The 26,136-nt window shown below is 36.0% G+C and overlaps 1 protein-coding gene across 4 annotated transcripts in view; it reads right to left on the reverse strand.

The window, feature by feature from the left end:
- ADAMTS6 (ADAM metallopeptidase with thrombospondin type 1 motif 6) overlaps nucleotides 1-26,136 on the reverse strand; it is a 140,665-nt gene that overhangs the window by 18,963 nt on the left and 95,566 nt on the right. For all 4 annotated transcript variants that reach the window (XM_027887722.1, XM_027887720.1, XM_027887721.1 and 1 more), the window contains 9 exons: nucleotides 24,250-24,395; nucleotides 22,118-22,181; nucleotides 19,221-19,323; nucleotides 18,135-18,268; nucleotides 16,582-16,705; nucleotides 15,259-15,339; nucleotides 12,238-12,401; nucleotides 10,406-10,544; nucleotides 824-953 (listed from right to left, as the gene is read on the reverse strand). In XM_027887722.1, coding sequence (XP_027743523.1) covers nucleotides 824-953; nucleotides 10,406-10,544; nucleotides 12,238-12,401; nucleotides 15,259-15,339; nucleotides 16,582-16,705; nucleotides 18,135-18,268; nucleotides 19,221-19,323; nucleotides 22,118-22,181; nucleotides 24,250-24,395 — 1,085 coding nt within the window. The remainder of the gene's footprint in view (nucleotides 1-823; nucleotides 954-10,405; nucleotides 10,545-12,237; nucleotides 12,402-15,258; nucleotides 15,340-16,581; nucleotides 16,706-18,134; nucleotides 18,269-19,220; nucleotides 19,324-22,117; nucleotides 22,182-24,249; nucleotides 24,396-26,136) is intronic.

The following is a 26,136-nucleotide window of genomic DNA, read 5'->3' on the forward strand; positions in this document are numbered from 1 at the left end:
CTTTTCCACAAGTTTTATTTGTCTCAAAACGTAAGCCGTTGTGCACATGCTAATATTATTCTCTAGTGCAAAATACCACAACTGTTTCTAAACAGCTTTTGTAGTAAGAATAAGCTATGCTATAGGTCCTTGCCACACTTCATTTTCAATCAAATGAACTGCTGTGTTTTTAATTATCTTTTCAATATATAGCTAGCTTTAAAAATAAATCTAAATAGCATTAATCATGTAGGCACCTAATCCTTAAAAACACACAGCATTACTGTACAACACTGAGCATGTTGGAGAGAAAGTTTTGACAAAACTATTATCAGGAAATGGTTTGGTCTGTTAAGCAGGTTTCTGTATTTTCCACTTCTCATATGGACACTTCAAGACAAGTTTTATTATAGCATACTTTAAAATACGTTAAACATTTAGGATGCAATATTATTAACTAAGGTTAAGTTATTCTTACCTCAACATTCTTCTGTCATTAGAATGGTCCTCAGTTCTACCCTCTGCACTACTCACTGCATATGACACTCACACCCTAAGAAACTGTTTTGCTAGTCCCTTTTCACTTAAAATGTATGAACTGTCCCTCAGTCAAATCAGACTTCCTCTAGCTATATGAATTTTCCACAGCTGATTTTAGAAGGACAAGATGAAACAGAAACCAACCATTACTAAAAACCCAAACCCAAATATCCTTTCTGACAAACTAAGATATGAATACTAGATCAGAATTTTATACACATTTGTTCAATAGGATTTCTTATAGATTACGAAGAATTTTCTATCTATGCAAAAAAGCTGTCCATCTTATTGATTAATGACTTACTCGGGTGGGCAAGGCTCAGTGTTGCAGGCTCTTTGGTTTTCTGGAGGCTTACTGTCAGGGTCACAGTAATTGTTTTGTACAATGGAGCTGTCATCCAGCCTTTTACACACCACCTCTTGTTTCTGTACACCTTGGGATGAAATGAAAGACCATTGATTAACTAACCATTCTTGCTCTTCTACCTGTTCAGGATAAATGTATTTCACCTATTGATTATTAATCCTACCATCCCACTTTAACTGCCTGAAAGCTGCAGCAGCGTGAATTACAGTTGACTGAATGCCCCTTGACCACAATAAAGCTTTTATTTTCCTTCAATTTTAGGCTACCCCACTGAGAGAAGATTTTAAATTGCTGTTGTTTTCAAAATCAAAGGGAATATATTTATAGATTTACTAACAGATCATTTTTATTTATATATTGCACAAAATCCATTTTCTGTCTGTCATCCTCTCCCAGGAAAGACACTTAAATTTCCAAAGAATATATCACCAAGTAGAAAGTAGTCACACTTCAATGCAGAACTATTGTTTACATACTCTGGCTTAAAATCAACCAGCAATACTGGGAAACAGTGTTGCATTTTTATACAAATTTTCTTCATGAAAATAAGAGAAGTATAATTCAATATGAAAGGTACAGGTTTTCCCTGAGAATACTTATTTTGTCTGGCACTTCCAGCTCTTCTGTCATTACTAACCATCAAAAGAGCAGTTTAGAATTGATCATTATTACCAAAACATAATGACATATCAGTGCCAAGATAACATTGTAAGGTAGTGTATTAAACAGATTTTTGGTTGGTCTGTTTGTTTTTTTTTTTTTAAACAGGACCTAAAGAAAGACAGTAAGGAACCACTGTATATACAACAGTATATTGTTAAGACTAGTACACACTGACTCCTCTCTCTTTAAAATGACATGTATGCTGTTCATTAGCATAAACAGACTGTGGATTTGCAATTCACATGCAGTATTTTATTGAATATTTCTAGTTATAATTCTGAAATAACGAGATTATTTGCATTATAAAAGTTGCAAAAAGCCCTGTACCTTTCTTAAAACCAGAAGAAATTACTAAACTTTTTCCAAAATGTGAAATGCATACAACTAAATGGGGATTAAAACCTCCTGGCTTCAGATATCTGCCAACTTTACTTTACAACCATCTCTTCGTTTGAAGACATGCACAGAATTATAGAATCATAGAGTAGTTTAGGTTGGAAGGGACCTCAGAGATTACTCAAGCCCCCTGACATAAGGGTCATCTTCCACTAGACTGAGGTTGCTCAGAGCCCCATGCAAGCTGGCCTTGAACACTCCCAGGGTTGGAGCATCCACAACTCCTGTGGACAACCTGCTCCAGTGTCTCACCAACCTCAGCAGAGAATTTTTTCCTAATATCTAACCTGAAGCTGCTCTCCTTTAGTTTGCTGCCATTCCCTCTTGCCCTGTCTTATAAACCTCCCTCTCCATCTTTCTTGTGGGCCCCTTCAGGTACTGGACAGCTGCAATTAGATCACCCCTAAACCACCTCTTTTCCACACTGAACAAACCTAATTCTCTTAGCCTTTCCTCATAGGAGGAAATAATACCTTCCTTTGGTTCTCAACAAGTAAGTGAAAGATCTAAATATTCGACAAGCTGTGACAAAATTCACTTTGAATTCTATAATCTATGCAAACACTGCCAAGAGATGGGAATAATTACAATAAGGTATGAAGAAATTGGTAAGGAATATTTCTAGTCATTTTCTACTAAGATTTCACCATGATGAGAAATAGTACTTAACAGCTCTAGCAAAACAGCAATGCTAATAACATGGCAGTGTTAGTTGACATACAAGTAATGTTCAACACTGACTAATCATCTATCCTTTCTATCACAAGCTGCCTTAGTTTTCTTGGTGGTTGATAAAATAGGCTGAATGTGGCCTTCATACTGATATTTCCCTCAAATATCATTACTTAAAAATAATAATTTATTCATACTTCAGAATTAAGCATTTTAATGAGGCATACCATTTTCTCGTAAATATATTTATCAGGTAGCACAGATATTAATGTTTGTACTGAACTTCCTACTGGCATCAGACACATTTCCTTCTAAGCTTTGTCTAAAAATCATCAGCCTTAACAGATTCATTTCTGAGCAGTTAAGTAATAAGAAAATATTCTAAAGCTCTATGAAGGATCACTGTGCTCAGTTTAAAAAAAAATTAAGTCAGGTGTGTTATTTATTCAATGTTGTTCAGTTGGATATCACCTATAGAACAGTATTCACCATTATTCAGTTACACAGTGAAGAATATTTAATTGATGCCAGCAGATACATTAATCCAGTTTTTTAAAAACTTCTGCAAGATTTTGTCACACAGTATATAAACTTCACAAAAATTGCTGTCCAGTTACAATGTTATTCAATATAAAAACTCAGAAAAAAAATTCAGATTCTAACTTTTCAGACAAGAAAAAGAAATGGAAAAGCTAGAAGTGCTCTTTCTACCCAGACAACAGCTATAACTTGGTTATGCCCTGTGGGTCTTGAAAAACTCTTTTTATTATTAACTCTTCCCTGAGTATATGGTCTCTCTTAAAATAATATGAAAAGCACAGTTAAATCGGTTCATTTAAACTCTGGTGGGAATAATTACAAGCAGTTAGACAGAAGCACTCTGCTTTCAAATCTACAGATTCATAGTTTATAATAAAAGACACAAAATGTCCTCATAACTGGTCAATGTAATCCTAAAAAAACCCCAAACTCTGGTGTTTTTGTGACCACAATCTCCAGAGAACTGAAATGTTTTGCAGATTTCAGTTCACAAATAGTCTGCATGACTTTGAGCAGTTACATGGAGCACATTCTATTCTTCAATTAAAATTGCAGGCATGTAAATGCCGTATCTATTTTTAAAAGCAATACTAAAAATTGTGGTTTGTGATTGCAACAGTTAATTATAAAGATTCCAGTACCAATACACAGTGAAGATTGCATCACCAAAACTAGTGCACGCTGGTTAACCCAGACATACTTTCTGAGCTCACTCATCAGATCACAAGATACTCATCACAGAGCCAAACTTACATTTTCTTTGGTGAGGAAAAATATGTTTTATTTGTCTAAAGATAATTCATCTGAGGGCATGAAAGGAAACCATAGTTGGCACCACTTTACACAAGCAAGGAAAAGTAAAAAAAAATGGACAGCAATCAATTTACTTAGTATACTGTTTCAAAAAAATTCACATAAATATCTAAGACATTTAACTCATCTGGAGATGAACTGTAACAGAATAAATGAAATCCAAACCAATGCTTAGGATTACTGACAAATTCCAGATCAGAAATGCTGCTATTTGTTCCCATTTACCATTAGAATTAATTAAACATGGAAGAGAGGGGAAAAAAAAAAAAAATAAAGAGTATGCAATTATTTGAGTAATTTTTAAACGCATTAAAAAAAACCCACCTCAAACCATAAAGAAAGATTCTTTTCTTTTTTTTTTTCCTTTTGCTGGATTCTTTTTTAAACAATACCACATCCGTTCCTTATTAAGAATACTTACTGATCTGGACAGAGTCATACATTTGACCTTGGAAAATTACAAGATAACATATAAGAAAAGACATGCATGAAAGTAAATAAACTACAATTCTGTGATCTGTAAGTGATATATATCACTCTTTCCTGTCTCTTTCCAGATCTCATTTTATTGTTTTATTAACTATTTTTACATTTTTTTATTTTTCCCTTTCTCAGTCTTTTTCATTAAACGATACTCAGGTCATTAAGAAATCTTTTGCTGCTGCCACCCATTTTTTCTGATTTCCCTGTATTCTCTCCTCTTTTATTCTTCTCTGTATAAAGAACCTTGCACTGTACATTCTGGTATTCTCTGGCATCATTTTCTTGTAGTCTTCTCCAAGTCTGCCACCAGCTATAACGTCCATAACCTCTCTGGGCAATCTGTTCCAGTGCATGGTTACTTGCACAGTAAAGAAGTTTTCCTCATATTCAGGTGGAATTTCCTGTGCATCAGTTTCTGCCCATTGCCTCTTGCCCTAATGCTTGGCTCCATTGAGAAAAGCCTGGCTCCATCTTTTTGGCACCTCCCTTCAGATACTTAACTGAAGACAACTGTTTCTTCTTGAGGCTGAACAGGCCCAGCCCCCTCAGCCTTTCCTCCTAGGAGAGCCTTTCCTCCAGTCCCTTAATCAACTTTGTAGACCTCCACCGGACCCATTCCAGGAGCTCCATGTCTCTCTTGTACTGAGAAGTCCAGAGATGGACACAGCATTCCAGTCTCCACTGGGGAGGATCCACAGTCTCCACATTCCAGTCTCCACAGAGGACAGGATCACCTCCCTCGACCTGCTGGCAGTTCTCTTCCCAATGCACCCCAGGATACCATTGGCCTTCTTGATCACAAAGACACACTGCTGGCTCATGGATACCTTGCTGTCCACCAGGACCCCCAGGTCCTTCTCCGCAGAGCTGCTTTCCAGCAGGCTGGTCCTCAACCTGTACTAGTGCCTGAGGTTATTTCTCCCCAGGTGCAGGACCTGCACTTCTCCTTATTGAATTTCAGACAGTTCTTCTCTGCCCATCTCTCCAACTTGTCCAGGTCCTTCTGAAGGGCTGCACAGCCCACACTCCTTCAAACTTTGTCTGTGAACTTGCTGAGGAGGCATCTGCCCCTTCAACCAAGTCATGGATGAACAAGTTAAACAATATTGGCCTAATATTGAACCTTGGGGGACACCACTAGTGACAGGCCCCAACTAGCCCCTCTGCTACTGATTATGATCCCCTGAATTCTGCCATTCAGCCAGTTCTCAATCCACCTGACTGTCCATTCATCCAGTCCATATTCCTAAGCTTGCTTAGAAAAATATTGTGAGAGACTGTTGAAAGCCTTGCTGAAGTCGAGGTAGACAATACCCATTGCTCTTACCTCATCCATCCAGGTAGCTGTTTCATCAGTAGGCAGTCAGGTTGGTCAAGCATGATTTACCTTTAGTGAATCCATGCTGACTACTCCTGATCACCATCTTGTCTTCCACATGGGTAGAGATGGCTTTCATCACCTTTCCAGGGACTGAGGCAGAATATCCAGTAGTTGCCTTGGTCCTTCTTCTTTATCTTTTAGAAGAGCAGGGTGACATTTCCTATCTTCCAGTCCTCAGGTGCTCTCCTTATCTCCATAACCTTTCAAAGATGATCATGAACAGCCCAGCTATGATGTCTGCTAGCTCTCTCAGCACTCGTGGATGCATCCCATTAGGGCCCATGGACCTGTGAATGTCAAATTTGTTTAGGTGTTCTGAGACCCAATCCTCCTAGGCCAAGGGAAAGTCTTCCTTCCAACATTCCTTTACCCTGGTCTCCTGAGTCAGAAGATCCCTGAGGGTTGGTCTTGACAGAGAAGAACAATGCCAAGAAAGCATTCAGTAGCTTTGCCTTCTCTGTGTCCTCTGTTTTCAGGGTCCCCTCTCCATTTACTAATGGGCACACATTATTTTCAGTTTTCCTTTTGATGTGGATGTATTTGAAAAATGCCATTTTGTTATCCCTGACACCCTGGGCCAGATTTACTTCTAGATGGGCCTTGGCCTTTCTTGTCTCATTTCTACTTACTCTGATCACCTCTCTATATTCACTCCAAGTGGTCTAACCCTGCTTCCATCTCTTGCGTATTTCCTGCTTATACTTGAGTAATGAGAGGAGTTCTTTATTCATTCACAGAGGTTTCTTGACCCCTTGGCCGAATTTCTTTCTCATTGGGGTGCATCGTTCTTGAGCCTGAAGGAAATGATCCTTGAATACCAACCAACTCTCTTGGACACCTCTTCCCTTCAGGGCCTGTTCCCATGGGATTCTTCCAAGAGGATCCCTAACAAGACTGAAGTTAGCTCTCCTGAAGTTAATGGCTGTAATCTTGCTTGCTGTCCTACAATGTCTTCATTCAGTATTGAACTCCACAATCCCACGGTCATTATAGCCAAGGTTGCCTCTCACAGAAGGCCTTCCTCTGCTTTTAGAGGCAATCTAAACATGAACTGTTTGTTTCATGAAGTTTAACTTACTTCCTAGAGACAACTACGGAGAATACAGGGGTCGAGGGGGTATAATGTCTGCTGTGGAGAGGACACTGATTTCACGTGTCTAGGTGAGTTTTCACATGCAATGATAAAATTTCTTGCATGCATCAGAGCTCAGAAATTCCAGAGAGCTACCTGTATAATAATAATAATTCATAATTAGTAAGTAAGACTATATGTAAGTAATACATGTTTTGAGTTGCTCAGTACCACGAGAACCACAAAAGGGAGGCAGGAATGGAATCCAGAGCTCAGCATTGAGCTGTCATAAGTGGGAAACCCTTCTCCTCTTCCCTAACATTCCATTTACTATGCTCTTCCTATTGTGCAAAATGGACAGGCCCTAGAACAGAGGTCTTGTTGGAAAAGGTAAAGCATTTTTAATGTTCAGATTTGACTCCTCAGCACAGCAGAGACAAACATAATATAGAAGCCCAGTGGAAAAGACAGCATGTTTCTATCTAACCAAAGACTGCAGGTTGCTTTTAGCTTGCTCTTAACTTGTTCCTTAGCTCCTGAGTGCTCTAGCCACCCTTCTCCAAGGCAAGGCGTAAAGCAGGTCTAGGAACAGCTGAATGCAGTGGATTGCTCTCAAAACACTATGAAAGAGAGATTGCGTAAAAGAATCGGACACTTCTGCAATGTATAATCCTCCAAAATCAGTTAAACTTTGCACTGCCACAATGCCTTTGGGCTCTCCTCCAGACATTCAACATATATCCCCAAGTTCACACTAGAGAAACATAATTTTGGATATTACATGTATTAATAATCAGGTTTAAAAATCACAGACTTGGTCAAAAGGTATGCAATGCAGATAAAATTAGTCTGATTTAGAGAGAGGCAGAGTTACGCAGTGTTGAGAAGACATGAGCTAGCCTGTGAAAATGGTGCCTGGTCAATTGGTCCCTGTTTCACAGAACAGCTGCAACTACAGAAGAAAAAAGATTTCATAGTACTCCTTATTTCTGACATTTCCTGGCTTCTAAATACTTGCAAATTTGATGTTCTTCTAAGAGAGCTTTTTAAGTGTTACATACCCCTAGACAAAAAGACATAACCTTAAAATACAGACAAGTTCAGAGATGGATAGAAGTTAAATGTGTTGATTAGAATTGAGATTTGCCTACTGCTTTGAAATAAACCCTATGTTTTGATATAGAAGTATATTTGGTTCTACATTATCTGGAGCTTTCCTGGATCAACATGAATCATATGATCAAAACCTGATCAGTTCATGCACTACAGGTGAACTACAGCAACTACAGTAAGCAGCAAGGAAATGTTGAGAAATGTTGTTCACAGTCTGTCCCTAAGTCACTACGTATTTCTTTCACCCCATAAATAAAAATTATTTCCATGCCAATATTCTTCACACATGCTTATTATCCTTTTCACTTTCAGTTAGAAATCTGTTAACTGTTTAATATTTTGTTATCCTTTGAAGTATAGCAAAATGCCTCTTCTAAAGACAGAGTTTAAGTAAATAGAACTTCAATAATGGACTTCATAATGAATACTATAGAAATAAACAAAGCCACGTCGCAGTTTCAGTTTTAAGTTTTCTCAACACTTCATATTTTTACTAACTAAATTTGCCAGTTAAAGTCTTTGTCTCTACAACCTTTGTCTCCCTTTTCTTTTTCCCTGACTCAGCTCCTCTTTAGAATTGTATCTTCTTTTGGCATACGGTGAAAGGTGTTTCATAAACTGAAGGGAGTAGCAGTTACTCACATAAAGAAAGCAGATACAGTTTTTCAGATGAATTATAGCTACAATGTAATACTTATGTCATGAACACAGTGCTCAGCGAAAATAAGTGACCGCAGGATACCCTTCTATTAAGCTGAAAGACAGGAGAGAAAAGTGCCTGGTTTGGCCACCATAAGCTACCAAAAAAAAAAAAATATCTCTCCTTTACCTCCCTCTAAATTTAAAATAAATAAATACATGCAGTTTTTAAGGATTCACGAATCTTCCCTTGAAAGTTAATAATTACACCCAAATTTTTTAACCTAGACAAGTGCCTACTCCTCCAGAACCAATTAATTTTTCACTGTATATTGTCAAATGTGTGAAATGAGAATGACCTCCATAACAGAAGATCCATAGATAAAATCTTGTCTCTACCTAAATCAATAGAAAATCAGATCATTAACTCATTGCCATCATAAAAAACAGGATCTGACAATACTCCCAAAGTTCTGATACTTGGAACTGTCTTTTGCTATGAGCTAGACAATTCCCTTCTTTATACTTCCCCTTTAAAATGTTCCTTTCCCTACCACAGTTACCAGTACCAAAACTAAAGTTAAAAAAAGCACCCTGTCACCTAGGAATCTAACAAATGAACAATAAAAATACTGGAGAACGTTGGCATCTTCCTCTATTTTGTTTCAAGACTTTCTCTAGTGTCAGAGAAAAGAATCTGTGCTATCCTTTGTGTATTACGTATGGCTAAGCTGTATTTAAACTGCACACAAGTATTAACAGCCACAGAAGCTTCCAGCAGAAAGGTGAGTCATCATGGTTCTAAACACGAATACTTCCAACAGCCGGAAACAAGAAAGTGAAAAATATTTGTTCCAAAGGTTCTTTAAAAAAATATGGTATCTTCCTCTTGCTGTGGGCTATTCACAGTGCAGTAGAAGCTGAAATTCTGAGATGGATTTAAAGCACTCTCCCATGTCTTCTGAAACAGAGGCATGTTGGGGAGATGATTCATTCAGTCTCCAGAGAGAAGAAAGATACTGTTCACACAGCACTTCTACTCACCAGTTCCTTGCAGCAGCAATGGTGTTGGCTTTGAAGGAAGCCAACTGTCATGCTCTCCCAGCCAGAGGTAAAGAATTGCATTGGTGGCCACTAGAGGGAGGATTAGGAATATAGTAAGTTGTGGGCAAAAGCCACCCATGATGAATCACATGGGACAACCTACAAATCCCCCACTGCTGCCAAAGTGCAACAATTCTCTCATATTGCTATGGGCTAGCAAGTATAATCCAATTGTTATCATCTGCTACAGAGGAGCTGCCAGTGTGCATCCTAAACTTTGGTGGCTGGAGGTCAGGAGGACTGACTAAGATTGTGTGAAGCATACCTACAAACGTTCAAAGACACATCTTTTAATAACGGATACCTATTTTGCCTTCTGGCTTTTAATTTCCTTACTTAAAACTTCTGATGTCCTTTATCAACAAAGCTCCTGTGAAAAGCAAACATACCAGCTTCAAGAGGGTCTCAGAAGAAGTATCAGCAGAGAGAGATACTGTGCCAAGATACACTGCATTTAACCAAAAGATCTGAACATATAAAGTGTACTTGAAAACAATAAAATCCATTGTGATTAAAATAAATGTTCATTAAGGTTTGAGGGATGCCTGAAAGAAATGTTTTCAATTAGTCACCTACATAACTATACAGTAAAGTGCACCTTGCAATTCAGTTTACTCTGTAGCTTGACTGCCTGGTGTCTTACCTCCAGTACAAGTGGCAGAACATTCTGACCAAGGCAGGTGATTCCATGCAAAGCCAACTTCATTGTCTCCACTGCCAGTGCGAGAGATGGGAACATTGAATTTATACCTTATACCCAAATTTTGTTCCTGTAGCAGAATCTGTAGTTGAAAACAACTGGTTATATCATTAAAACAGGCAAGCAAAGGGCAAACACAGTGACATTTATTCTAGGCATGTGTTATGTCCTGTCAGAGGGAACAAAGCAATAAAGAAGTCACAGTAATTCTTTTAGGTATTCCCACAAGAATCTGTACTAGTTTTTAAAACATATACAAAAGTATTAGTGCCTAAGGTGAGCTGTAATTTTTTTTCTCCCTTAACACAACTTTAAAATTTCCATCAGTTCTTTATTCCTGAAAAACTGTCCTAAAACGCTACTTTTTATAAAATTAATGTCTTCATGGAAATGAATTTGAGAGCTGAATAACTATGGGAGCTCAAAGTTGGGTAAGGACATGACTGTGCAAACATGTAGCAGTTCTAACTGAAATCTTGCGAGGGGTATAAGCCACGCAGCAGCTATGAACCTAGTTCTGCCCTTGTTAGCACTTCCAGCAACTACAGTAATAGTAATAATAGTAACAACAACAGACTGTTGCTGAGGTAACTGTTTTTCCTTAATGCAGCCAACAGAATAAGCTTGGTGGAATCACACCTGTGATTCCTTTAAAGGAATATCAAAACTCTCACCGAAACCACATCACTGCACATGATACAAAAAGTGATCAATCACCATAAGTTTTCATCTACCCTCACTGTTGTACTGCACTTCTACGTATCACCTGTCCAACTCTGACTCTCTAACAAACTTTTTTTTTTCATTGCTGATAATATATAATCATGTTAGATGCAGCAATCTGACTCAGTGTTACTTCTGATACATTTCTACTTTCTGTTACATTTTTCAGAAGTGCTTCAGCCAACCTTTACAGTGTGAAAGAGCAGATAACTTATAGAAAGAAGGTCAGTGACACTGACTGAATGAAAAAAGGCGCTATAATAATTGTATACTCATTCTGTATGGACTCTCTCTAGCTTATCCACAGCTATAGAAGATAAAAAGATGATTCAGGTGTTTGAAAATGCTGCCTAAAATGTGAATATCCATGCAACAATTATCCTACACAAAAAATACCCCATCTGGCTCAGGCAACTTCTGAACTGCAAATCTGGCAGCTGACAGACTATATTGGGAAAGTATCACCCTGTTCTTATACTCCTCAATGTAGCAGTGAAACAGCAGGCTCACTCACTATTGCCTGTTTTCAGAGACAGGGTTTCAGGATCCTGGTCACATCTTCTGTTACATCCTCATACTTTATAAAATCTGTTCAGAGCAATGTTATGTCACAACGATATACTTTAACACAGGTCAAGTAATGATACTCTTTCTGTGGTAAGAGTATATACACATCACACTCAGACCAGGCTTAAAACCACTGACATCTTTGGAACTGTCAGGGACTGTCATGTATCAGCAGCATGCAGAGATAAAATGTATGGCCCATTTACGATTTCTGCTACCATTAGTGTGAACCACATTTAACAGAGATGAGGCTTTTTCTCTGAGACTGCCTGGTGCTCTTCTGACCTTTTCCCTGTTTCATTACATTTGCAGTCAATTTTGAAAGGTAGGAAAGCTGTATTAAAAACACTCAAGCAAAGTCCCAGCTTAGCAAGCTGTACACTTTTTTTAAAACACAATCTATTTTTATTTCATTCTACTCTTGCCTGTTCTTGAAACACACATACATATTTCAAATTTCAGAAATATATTAATTATAAATTTACCATGACTATGAGATTTTCTGAAGTAGGGCCTAGTGCTTCCAAAGACTCTGGTTCATCTGTTGGCCTCCTGTAATAGAAAGCTGTTCCAGCAACATCAAACTTTCTTGGCCAGTCAATAGTCCAGGCACCATTAATATAGTAGTCATCCTCTTCAGATTTTAAAGCTTAAAAAAAAATACAAGCCACCTAAAAATTGGAAGCAGCATTTATAATGGAGAAACCATTGTAAATTAGTCTACTAATCTGTTAGAAGTACGTGAACTTCAGCTCTACATCACTGAATATATCACAATATAAATCCTTTTCTTTAACCCTGGTCAAAATATCCATCATGCAAATCAACAATTTTGCCTCTGCAATAATCTTCAGTATGCAGATGTACTTTGCAGGTTTCAACGTGTAGATGCTATATGGAACAAACTAGAATGCCTCACACAATTTGCAATACGTCTTAAACTTAAAACCTGACACCATGAGCAATGTATGCTGATCTACATAAAATACAGGAATGTCTGAAATGTATAATCAACCTCATCTTTAGATCAAGAAACTAGATAATGGAATAAGTATCTCAGATTATGTCCAGACGAAAAAAAGAGAAGAAACATTTAGCCTGACACATGACATCAATCAGCTCTTGTTTTGTTTCCTTTGTCCACTACTTTTTTTCCTTATTAAAGCATAAATACAAGATATTTCTATCACAAACCTAAATATTAGGTATTTAATCTGATAGGATATTTTATTGTTCCTAATTTACAGCCTTGAACCATAAAAGAACTGTAGATCAAACAGATATTTCATAGCTAACGAACCACTAGGATGGACAATCACCTATTATTCAGGGATTTGTACTTGATATTTTATCAATAATATCAGAATAAATTTCTAAATATGAAACAGACACTGGTTCTTAAGATTAATATTCTGTTAATTGGATAATAACTTCTTGATTTAAGGTGAATATTACCAATACATAAATTTCATTTATATACTTACTCTAAATAAAACATGTTTTTAAAGGCAAAATGATGGTTAGAAAGCTATAATCAAAAAGCTTGTCATTTTCTGTTGAGACAAGTAACTGACTTTACTGGATAGGGAAAGAATTCATATCATAACATTAAGGATTAAGACAACTTCAGTGGTGTGATGCCTTATTCTCAATTACATGGGTGTGGACAGTTGGTTTACCTTAAACAGTTACGGAAAACGTCTCTGATACCTGAATTTTCTAGAACATATCAGAGAGCATTCATATGAGCAGGAGATAGTGGGAGAGGCAGTAATGTTCTGCTGATGACAGTGACAGGGATTAGTGACCATTTCTATCAGTACCAAAAGGCCTAAAATTAACATCTTTCCATAGCATAAATCCAATTGCATTGACTTCCCTGGATTTACTTTGGAAATACTCATGTGTTTGGAGTGAAGAAAGTAGCTCTGACACATTCACTTACCAAGAATTCTCAAAGTAATTTAAGTTCCTTATTGTCTATAGAAGTTACGTAGTACAAGAAGGAGATGATAAACAAGAAACTAATAATGGAGAGGAATTCCCCATTTGTATAGTCACTGTACTGTGGCATGAACCACAGTAGTGAGGACAGAACCTGGAACTCAGGAAATCCCTTGAAATTGTGACAAGCACATAAAAAAAAAATTTATGTACAACTATACATTTTTAGATCTGTGGCCAGATTAAATATAAATGGAGTCGTATTTTCTATTTCAGCCAAAAAATTTCCATCTTTCATTCATTTTACTCAGATTGCGCCAATCAAAACGCTTTTCCAGTTCACTTTCCTCTGCTCTATTCCTACAGAAAAACAACAAACAATTGTAGGAACATCTTTGTTCTGGTTTTCACCCGTCCATGAAAGAGTTCATCACAGAAAATGACTATGACAGTATACCTCCCTCCAACCACCTCTGTTTGAAATGTCACTACAGAATATAGAAGCAAACTTACACATAGTAGGGGAGGGGCCATGGGGAATATGATAGTGAAAGAACAGAAGCACTCGATTGCTAGTAGTAGTGTTACTATTTCTGCAGAATTGAGGGAGATTGAATATGTGCTGAATTTCAGAAGAGGCTGCATGCAGAAAGAAAGGCAGGTATTCAACAGTACCATTATTGTCAATATAATTCACTTAGGAATTTACGTGACTATGAAGATAATTGCCTTTCTAACTTACAAATATCACAATCCTTTCCCAAATGCTAGTGTTATATACCAACTACATGGACTACAGACTGGCGGAAGCAGCCCTGGCAGTTGCTTTTCAGCTTAAACAGGTAATAGTTTTTGATAGTGTTAATCTATTAGTTTGCTGTAGAACTAATCAGCTCTCTAATCTACTTCTGACTAAGAAACTGGTGTTCTTGCACCACTGTCAACTGATTGGTATTCAAACCAAGGCACAGAAACTTTAGGAAATGCATGTTGTCTTGAGTTTGACTAAGTCAGACTTGTAAATACCAGTATTAAACAAAAACAGAAAGCACATTAACAATCTTTAAAGAAATTAATAATAATCTGGGAATCTGAATTTAATCCTGTGCTTTACAATAGGTTTCCTGATTGATCTCAATCACACAGTTTTTCTGCATCTCATTTTCTTTATCTATAAACCAGGAATGGCATCTAGTCCCTAAAACAGCGACATTGTGGAAGGAGTACATTAAATTGCCTTAAAGTATAGAGAGAGCACTGTTAGCATTTAAGTAACTATGGTTGCTGATGAAATAAAATTGTGTTTTAAAACAGTATAGTCCCCCAAGATTGCACTAAATGGACAAGGAGGAATCATGTGGTTTATTTCAATTATTCCATTCGAGGGAATATATCCTAACTAACTGCTGCAACTGTCTGATCACAACCTAGTATTTACAGCTAACTATTCCCTCTGCTACTTCTACTGTGTGTATGGTTTGGCCAAACTAGAAAATGTATCTTCAAATAACAACATAAATACTGACTTAAATAACAGTCTGCTATCTAAACTATGCTCTTACCAATGTAGTTCTTTGACACTGCCACTTCTCTTATTTCAATGTGCACAGAACCTCTTGGAATTTGAACCACTTCCAAATATCCTATAAGACAAAGATAAATTTTATTTGTTGTTTTTTTGCATTCATCAATATTAAGTAATGTTACTATCCATTAGTGAATTACTTACAACAAAAAACAACTATGGGATATGGGATTCAAATGTACTTGAACATTTGCTTTCGTGTTGTGTAAAAGAAAGCTCTTTAAACTTCATACAAAAATTCTGAACTGATAACAAGAACTTACGTATTCAGGAATTCCTTTTTTTTAAGTACTAATAGTGTATTTTCATCAGTGTATCAGAAGCAATTAACACATAAAATTACTTTAGGATTCCAGGATAATTCAGGTGGGTGAGGATATCAGCCAGTAAGTCCAACTTCCAGCTACAAGCAGGGGCAGCTAGATCGGACTAGGTTACTATGTAGTTTATCCTTCTGGGTCATGAAAAACTCCAAAGATGGGAACTGTACAACCTTTCTGGGCAATCTCATCCACTGCTAGCCTGTCCTGGGAAAATATTTTTTATTCCATTTGGTAAGCACCTTTCTTCTACCAATTTACAGCCATTGTCTCATCTCCCACCATGTACCCACTGGTGCAAAGAGCCTGTTTTCTCCATAACCTCTTCACAGGTATTGGAAGGCTGATACAAGGTCACCACAAACCAGGGGATTCTCCAGGCTGGAGATTGTCCAAGTCCAGTTCTCTCAACCTCTCCTCACAGAGGGTCAAGAGCTCCAGACCTGTATAATCTTACTGGTTGTTCACTGAACTGAACTAACTCCAGTGTGTAACTCCTTTTCCTGTATCATTGAGTCTAAAACTGGTAACACAAAGATTACAAGACTAATATTTTCTTCTTTTTTGAGCTAAGTTTTAAAATAATTGCCTATATACATTTTCTGAGTTCTTAATATGGTGAACATTTTTGGATTCTTGCTATTCTAAAATGTCATGCATGACTAACTACCAGATTCTACCATATACAGTAAAATAATACACATTACTCTTACTATACCACCAGAACTAAAAAATAACAAAACACCCTCCACTCATTTCTTTTAGTGTATTACAGACCAACAGAACAAAGTATTCAGTTATGAAACACATTGTATTTAAGATAATACTAAACTAATACACAAAAGAAGGAAACAATGAGGCAAAAGGAGTCAAAGTGAACGATCAGCTGCAATGTCATACTGGGAATCAAGGCAGCACTGGTATTTACTGAAGAGTCATCTAAATGTACTGTGCAACAGAATGGACATAGATGTACATACCTCCTCTGGGCAATGAGTCATTGAAGAAACCTTCAGTGGCTTCACATGTACTCCCATCTCCTCCGCAGACACGGCATCTATCTTCCTTAGCATCAGACCCCAAAATATTATCACAACCTACATGCTGAGAACAGATAAGAACAAATATTTTACCAGGATGATGGCCTTGCACTACTATTTTTGAAGTTTTTCTCTCAAGTTTGAGATATTCAGTTCTTCATTTTACCTACTCTGTTTTTGATAGCCAGTACTTTAGGTAGGTTTTCCTTGTCAATGAAAGAAAATAAAAAAGAGGAAGAATTCACATTTTAGGGTTGTTATCAAATATTAATTAATAAGAATCTTGTATTTCTACTGTGACTTGCAGGGAGGGATTTCACAGTGTTTTGCAAACAATATAATTATATGGTTATCAATAAATTATTAGTGATGTTATTTAATACTATAACAACTGTGTGCCCTCTATACTGCTTTGTTATGCTGTGTATTCCTTAAACATTTATACAGGATAAGCAGTATTTCTATTTCCAATGGCATTACAACTTCATGGACCTACATTTCCACATCCTGCAGGGAAAACTGCAATTTTCATAAGTCTGAATGTAAAGTGTAAATGACTTCACACTAAGAAGAAATGTGGAATCAAAAATAGTGAAAGGCTGAATTCCATGCTGTATTAGATGAAAAGAAATTTTAAAAAATGAAAATAAAGACAGAGCCTTTGGGAAAAAGAAAAAAGAAAGAAAGGTGAAACAAGTAGGTTGTAAACAGAATGAAGATTGTAGCTTGCCAATTTTTTCCAGGATTTATACAAAGAAGAAGGTGGCTACAAAACTGCCTGTCTAACAATATTATCTGCCATCTTCTAAAGAGGTTATATATATATATATCATAAGAGAATTCAAAATACTTTAAACAACTGACAAAATGTTATAGTTCTAACCATTGAGATTTCTAATTACTGATTCATCAAGATGACAGACACCCAACTTTATTCATGGCTCATTCTGAACTTCAGATTTTTTTCCATTAGCTTACTAAAACACGGCAGATTTTTAGTAAATGGCAAATACTTGCATCATTACCTTTTTCCTAGAACTAAAGAGCAATAGCGACAACTTTCTGTTTCAATTACATTAGCAGTAGGATTTTTTGTAATAAGATGAACTCATTAGAGATAAACAAATTAGTTTGTTCACATTTATTGTTTTTCAGCCAGAGTGGTGTTCTAACTGAAATGATGGAACAGGCCACGGAAGAATCTGTTCATCTCTTGTTGACCTTTCCATCAACTCTTCAATAGAAACCATAAAGCAAGAAAAGAGACAAGATGACAGATTCTGCAAATGTTTGTGAGAAGCTACTGAAATTCAAATTATTTGTCTGGTTTATGCAATACCTTTTTTTATCTTTTTGTCTCAATCTTACACTTTTATTAACAACTTGACCTGTCAACACTCACATTTCATATGATAAACAAGTACCATAATTAAATCTAGGTGACAGCAGACACAACAAAGTAATCTATAAGTACTCTACAAAACATTTGTAACCTTGCATTCTCCATTGATACAGATATCCAGTGAATCAGCATTGCACTGAGTCCCATCTATTACTGCAGGAGCACGTTCAGTGTAAAAGTTATAACCTTCAGCCAAGCAGTTTAATGCACATGGTTTAACCCCACCTGGGCAACAAAAACAAATGAAAGAAAAAAAGGAATACAACCATCAGAAATCATGAAAAATTGAAGTTTAGGTATAAATATTATGCAGAAACAGATGTGAAATTTATAATCTTATATAATACCTGACACATATAATGTATAAATTTTATTTAACTTCCCCTGATTTCTTTACTTGACTCTTCTTTCTTGTAAAAAAGATTATTTCACATAGAAAGGTTATGTCAAGGTTGGCTGGCTCCATAACGATTCCATTACATTAACACAATCCTAATGATTATTGAACAATTTAAAACAATAAGGATACCACTTCACTATATGAAGGAATAATAAGAACAGCATGTAGTGCTAGAAGCATATCAAGGTAAATTTCAAAACCAAGATAACACTAGTTCAATTAGGAATTTAGTCCTATTTGAATTACAGTACAGCTCAGATCCCATGATAATGATTGTCTTTTTTAGGCTTTTAATCTAAAAAACCACTGGTAATACCATTTAGGCTTTAAAGCCAAAAATCATTGGTTAAACCATTCAAGTTAATAAAATGCAAAAACTTTCTAAAGCCCTCAGGATTTAGAACAGGAAAATAAAAAGGCAATCGAAGAACTTTGAAAAATGACAGAAACATAACTAAACTTGATCAAACTGTCTCAAAAAAGAATGGAAATTACAGCCCTTATATTGCAACTGCAGGTGGAAAAGGGCAAAAAATATTTTTAAAGTGGAGTCTTTATGATGCTCACTCCCTTCCATAGCGAAAGAAAATCTATGAGATGGAGAAATGTTGCTCTTCTGTAACATTATCAGCAACTGACAAAAGTATGAGTTTATCAAACTTAGTTCATTCTATTTTAATCAAAACATTCTTTTTACCATCATTACTCTCTCTATAACATTTATATGATTTTGAAGACTTCCCATTAAGATAACATTTTTGCAATGATAACCATTACCTCCAGTGTAGGGTTTCCAGTTATAATACTTTCCCCGGAAAGGCATATTGTCAAAATCCGCGCATTGCTTCTCTCGAAAATCACGGGCCCCTGAAGGACATGGCTAAAACATGAGACAAAAAAGTTTATTTATTCCAAATATAAATAAGAAAGGCAATGCTTAAATGCTTATACCACAACTACAATCATGCCAGAGATAAGAAGGTGATTTCCCGCTTTGTCTTGTGGCTCCAATTTTGAAATTTGCTTTATTAGTTTACAGTAGAAGTGTCTATTTTGCAACCCTAGGCTGGCATGAAATAGCTGAAGTAATTTAAAGAAAGGTAAGTGTTACATAATAGTTTCCATAAAACTGGAAAATCAGAATCCTTTCAAACTATGCATCATAGTCAATCCATCAGCTACTTCCTTATAAACACATTAAAAATAGCTGGGAAAAAAAATTTGGTAAGAACTGTAGGCTCAATTATACTGTACTAAGCAGCTGTACTGAGACCTGTTACTAAGATATTTTACTTTTTTCATGCAGTTACATTATACTGGTAACTCTTGTCAAGGAACAGACTGCTTGTGTTTCCAAGTGCTGTTTTATGACATTGCCAGTCATGAGGTAGGACTCTAGTAAATGTATCAGAACTTAAAATCAGGTCTGAAGAAGGTCCTGAGGAGAAGACATTTTGAATTAAAAAAGTGTTAACAAATTATTGAACCAACACTGACATAACACAAAACATCTGTTTATCTTGAAGTTTGGAGTCAGGCAGACTTCAGTAATTGAACTCAGTCTCCTATCAACAAATGTCTACACAATACCTCAGAGATGAGAAACACAGTGACAGTTCAAATTCAGATTACAAGATGTAGCTTTTCATATGAATTTGTTTTAGAAAAAAATTGCTTGAAAATATTAAAATTATGAAAGCAAGAAATAATACCTGCAAGTGTGTTCATAATGAAAGGGTTAGGGTTATTACTACTATTGAGAGAAAGGACTGAACTTTTAGATGTATACAGTCATAGAAATAAAACATTCCCATAATTTGTAAGCAAACCATGCTTCTCATCATATATATAAAAAGAAAGCTTTTACAGTTTCAGAAGTAAATAAAATTTAAGATTCACATCCTTATACATATCACAAATTAATTACTTACTTTAACTGAGGAATACTGTGCCTTGCAACTCTACTAGCATTTTGTTTCTTTTTTTTTTTAATTAAAATACTTCAGGTGGAAAATATATATATTTTTGTTAGAGATAGTGTGGTTGGTGGAAGAAAATAATTTTCTGATGAGTATGTTTTTCTACCATGCTTTTGTTTCCAGAACTCATTAACTAAAGTTATTATCTGCTGAACTCAATTTTTCCATTAGCAGATGCCTTTTGAATTGAACATGGCTTTGGAAGTGCCTGATGAGAAACAAGTCTAGTAAGAGTGTGTGTGTTGTTTCCAAAGGATTAAAATGGTCAAAAGAAAGGGAAACAGAATTAACTCTGCAAGAAAAATGAAGTCAAAATGAAGGGGTTTTTGCTTTATGAATAGTGGAGTACTATGTTGAAAATTACAGATGGGCAATGAATGCTGACACTGAAAAATAAACTTCAACAAAAAAGATGCAAAACCAACATGTTCATTCATAAAAACAATAACATATTTGCATGCTTTAAATGCTTACATTACTCCAACATATGCAACCGGACTTGTCTATCTCGCATTGGCCTTTTTAGCCATCAGCACACTTGTAGCAAGCGTGGGTAGAGCCCTTCTCAAATCTTTGTTCGCGAAGCCCAGCCATGATGATGATGACTCCAAAATACCATTACATTAAAAATGTGAAGTACTAAGGACTATCATAAATCTTGAAACAAAATCTACTAGTCTCTTACCTTATTCTTACTATAAAAGAAACATACTTCAATTGTAGTATATAAACTATTGTATTTGTCCAGAATATATCAAAAGATAAAGACAAGAAAAAATATCTTTAGGTATAGATTTTCTCAGTGTTATGAACTTCCTTGATTTAAGATGAAAATCCAGATTAATTTAAAGCTAAAAATGTAGAAAAGCCTTTTTATGTTTGTAGTGGCACTGAACTGGAACTTGACTTGGAAACTTGGCTTGCATTTTTTCCTGGTTCAATTTTTAAATTACTTGACTTTGTAACTGATGTTCATAATTTGACCTTATACATTTATACAGTGTCTGATCCCCTCAGTAGCGGGTCACTATTCAATGGACTCAGCTCTAAAATGAAACTGCATGATCATTCTGGTAATACAATAACCAGATGTCAAAACAGTAGGTTTTCACAGAATGTATAAAAGGAACAATGTATAAAAGCAACACATTTGAACCGGATGTTTTAAAGGTGTAAGAAGTGTAAGAGGGCTTAAAAGTGCATTCATGGAGGATATAATTTGTGGGAGTTAATGTGGTGCAGTTAAGATGTGCAGGTCCAGAAATCTTTAGACACCCAGCTTCTGGAAACTCACTCATACAGTAAATCCAGAAAAAAGTCAAGCCTTGACTATCAAAAGTGTGTAATTTTTTCCCTAAAAACCTGCTATTGGCCACTTCTGGGAGACAAGACAGTGTGCTAAACAGATTTTTACTCAGATATGGAATGCTTCTTGTTCACGTTTAATGTGGAAGGTCAAGTTGAACTAACTTCAGGCCCCAGTGCAAAGGCACCAGCTGGGCACTACACTGAGATAGGGATCCTACGATTTGGCAGAACACATAGGGTGCCTGCAATATAGATGTGCATTACAGGACAATTGTTTGCCAATTAAACAGAGAATCCACAGCTTCTCTGAATTAGGGGAAGAAAATGCATCCATTGCTGCTAAAACATGAAACAGTCAAGTTGATCATAGTGACAAAAATTACTTACATCAGTATTACAGGAGCGATAGCGCTTCCTTTCTCCAAGACAGTATTTGCCTCCACCTGAAGGCCTAGAAAAACATGTTTTATATATTAGTATAAACACAATCTCATGACATATACTAATGCATTATTACTATTAATATAGATCCAAGAGATACATATGACAAAAATTTTACAAAGTATATGCAAGTTTTAAAAAGAGATTTTAAAGTATTTTATTTGCAGATACAAAACAACTCATATACTAATTTAGTCTGCATAAGTTCCAACCAGTACAGTTTAACTGTATTTTAAACATAGTAAAAAAAAAATGTTGGTTTTAATTATTTGCTAGCTTTATAAAACTAAACTGAGTAGTGTGTAAACAACCCATGTGAAACTTTTTTTTTAATCTTCTCATCTTACTTGTAAACCAGCAAAGACTGGTTTTACATTTGGAAACAGCAATGGCTGCACATTCTAGTTCAAGAATTTGATTCTGATTTGAAGTAATCGGTATTAAATCTGAGGAAACTCCAGATTTCTATTAGCATAAATAAGACATTTGGCTCTTAAATTCCCAAGTTGTTCAAGAACCTTATCTATTTTCCACAGAGGTCAAATAATGAAGTAACTTTAAAATTAACTATAAAGTAAATCAATACTATTTTTCACACTACAGAAAGACTATTTAACCAGAAAATAACATCCTTGAACCAAAAGGATTTTTTATTTTCCTAACGCAGACATAACCCTTCACAAATGCATCTGCTTGTTAAACATTTAAAAAACATACCAAGCCAAATACATGGTTACAAAAGTATAAAAAAAATCTCAGGATATTACTCATGCTCAAAAAAAAATCTCACTAGCATTTTTAAATACTGCTGTGAAAAAAATAATGAATTTAATTTATTATCCTCTCAGTAACAGCCTGACATTATTAATGTATATGGACAACTTCTGCCTTTGGATTCAACAAGTAAGTAGTGATATTTGCCACATTAGATAATTACTGCTAATGACAGGAGGCAAAAAGACCACCTTAGGCAGCTGTATTGTGACATTATGGTGTCTGTCTTGCAGAGTGCAGTGGAAAGCTGATGTACTGCCTGGCTGCTATCCAAAACATGAATATAAGCAACAAAGAACTAAATGTACAGAGAGCAGAGGATAAGAAAGGAGTGACAAAAGACACAGAATTGATTTCCATGAAAGAAATACAAAATGCTTTCAGAAAAAGTGGTCTTAAAAACCAATAGTGGTGAAGGAAAAGGAATTATGGGGCATGACAAGAAGAGAGGATGGAGTAATAAAACTATCCTGCGAAGACATAGGCTGTGATGAGATAACCAGAACAGGCAAAAGCTGCAGCAGAAAAAAGCAGTGATTCATTCAGCAAAAGAATAGCAATAGAAATAAGCACTTATCTGAGAAGGATAAATGACAGTGAGAGGAGCACTTGTCTGAGAGATCTTCTCTGGAACAATGCTCAGAATGTTTGAAAATAGACAGACTATAAGACCAATACAGATACATGCAACAGGTCAAGCTGTAGTGGAGACGCTGGCCTCTCTTCAAAGGGAGTAAATGGACCAATAGAGAGCAGTGGTAGGAAGGAAATCATCGAATTGTTTTAAGTCAGTGGGAAGTCACAACAAAGTGTTGGACAAAAGTGTGTCCAAAGTGTTGGACATGGCATCACACAAATGTATTGTATGTAATACAATACTACTACCTGTGGTTTACTGTAAGTAGCTATATGCAAAACCTTAGAAATACTATGGTGGGGTTTTTTAATAAGTAACTGGAAATTTTTATTTTATACCTTAGACAAGCATTAGAAGAAATATGCCCTAAGAAAGAAATGTACCTAAGGCATAATTTAAATATATATTGATGAACAACAAGTTGCAAGAAAACTATTCTGGTTACTACTAGCTATAAATCTAGCTATCTTTACTGTACATAAGACACACTAAAAACATTAAAAGTATGTCTAGTGAACTTCTCCTGTTTAAGTGTTTCTGTCTCCTATTTTGAAGACAAATGTTGGCAAACTAGCAAAACATTTTTACAGATAACATGTGAAACCGCAGTTTGGAATAATTTCCAAGTGTGTCTTTTTGTTGGCTCCGGCTTACTTTAGCTACTTACGCTGGACTGTCACAGTGTCTTATGGACGAGGAGACTCCTCCCCCGCAGGTCCTGCTGCACTCTCCCCATATTGACCATGGACCCCAACCTCCATCTATGCTCTGGGGCCAAGTGCCAAAAGGTACGCACTCTCCCTGATAACACCACTGAAAGATTTCACAAAAAACCCATAAAATTAGTTTGCAGGCTGACAGACTTATCAGGACAGAAAAATATAAGGGTCAGACAATGACCAATTATAGGCATTAGCATTCCCTGTACAGATAACAAGACTAGTATCTTACTTTTTCCAGCCATGTTTAGACATTGGTGGGTGTGTGTTTGATTTGTTAAATGTCTCCAAGCAGTCCTGAATTACAGGTTCCTTAGACATACCAAAAGTTAAAGCAAGTTTAAAATAAAGATTTTCTCTTTTTCTTCATATAGTCTCCTTAATGTTTCACAATTAAGGAACTGCAAGTTGCTCACATTCTTTTAAACATTAAGATTCATTTCCAAGCTTGGTTTAGTAAAACACCCTCCACCTAGGATTCATGTAGGGGCTTCATTACACAAGATGAAAAATTCCCCTGATAGTATTTTTAAGAAAGTATTCCCATATATTTTAAAAAAGGAAAATTTGGACAAGGTTACAGTGGAAGAAGAATTTGCTGCAGTATTTCATTTACACTAAGACAACAGACATAATAAAAGTAGTGCCAAAGCATTAGACATAATATAGAAAATCATTATATTATATAATAGTGACTGGCCACTGGTTCAGGGACAGAATGAACATGCATACTTCACTCATGCAAAAGCTTAAACTTTGCAAAATCATTACTTAAACCAGACATACAAAATGATAGGCAATTTGCACAAATTATTAACTATTGAAAGAACTTTATCATTTTCTTCATCAGAAATATTTTCTAAACCATTCAGAAATAATCATGGAGCCCACAGTTTGACCCACATTCTTGTGTCTACTGCATCACTGAGAGTTTGAAGCAGGTCAGTTAGATACCCTTTGCTACTGTTTCAGGTTCAGGTGAAAGAGTAGCGCATGGACTCAGGTCTGCTGTGACCTGAATCTGCATATTTCACTTCCAAAAGGTGGGTAACTGCTGTTTAACATCCCTGAATTCCTGTAACAGATATAGGACTGACCCTTTCCAAAAAGAAATCCACACATCTTCTGCGTCCAAAACCAGCCATACAAATTTGACAAAACACACTGAGCCATGCGTAGAAGACATGCACAGATGGACATATCCCTGTTCACCTGGAAACACTACTGGAAGACTCAGTGTTGACTTCAGATTAATATGTATAGCAAAGCCAAACTTTCTCTTCTCCTAAGTCCTTAGGCTCACCTAAATCCTCAGGCTCAGCAACATGGGATACATACATGTCATTCACAATGACTTGAGTTGCTCTAGATTTTTCTGAAAGCAGCTGAAAAGGCAATTTAAACTTCACTCATAATTAAAAGGAGTTTGATATAAACAAGGACAGTACAGAGTGTTAGTCATAGAAAATTTTAAAAAACTTATTTTTTTAATTGGAAATTTAATTTTGAATAAAAGATATTTTTGGATTGTCAAATGTGTGAGTCTAAGCGTGTAACTCTCAAAGATGTACAATGAAATGATACTAAAATCTGTAGCTTATCATCAGCAAAAGCATGTAGATACAACATACTTTTGCATACAAACACATAGTAACATTTAACATAACCTTTTCTTATTGTATTAATTCCTTACTATTTCTACATCAATAACTGAAAATTGCAACATTATTCTTCTAGCTACATCCATTCTTGTTTCTTTTCTCAAAACATTTTTATCCTCCATGGCCTACTTTTCTTCCTGTGTGTATTCTACCTGTTTTACAACACAGTTGTTA

This window comes from Empidonax traillii, unplaced genomic scaffold, assembly GCF_003031625.1.
Source record: "Empidonax traillii isolate 1590-97213 ecotype Southwest subspecies unplaced genomic scaffold, ASM303162v1 scaffold220:size741200, whole genome shotgun sequence".
NCBI classification, from domain to species: domain Eukaryota; kingdom Metazoa; phylum Chordata; class Aves; order Passeriformes; family Tyrannidae; genus Empidonax; species Empidonax traillii.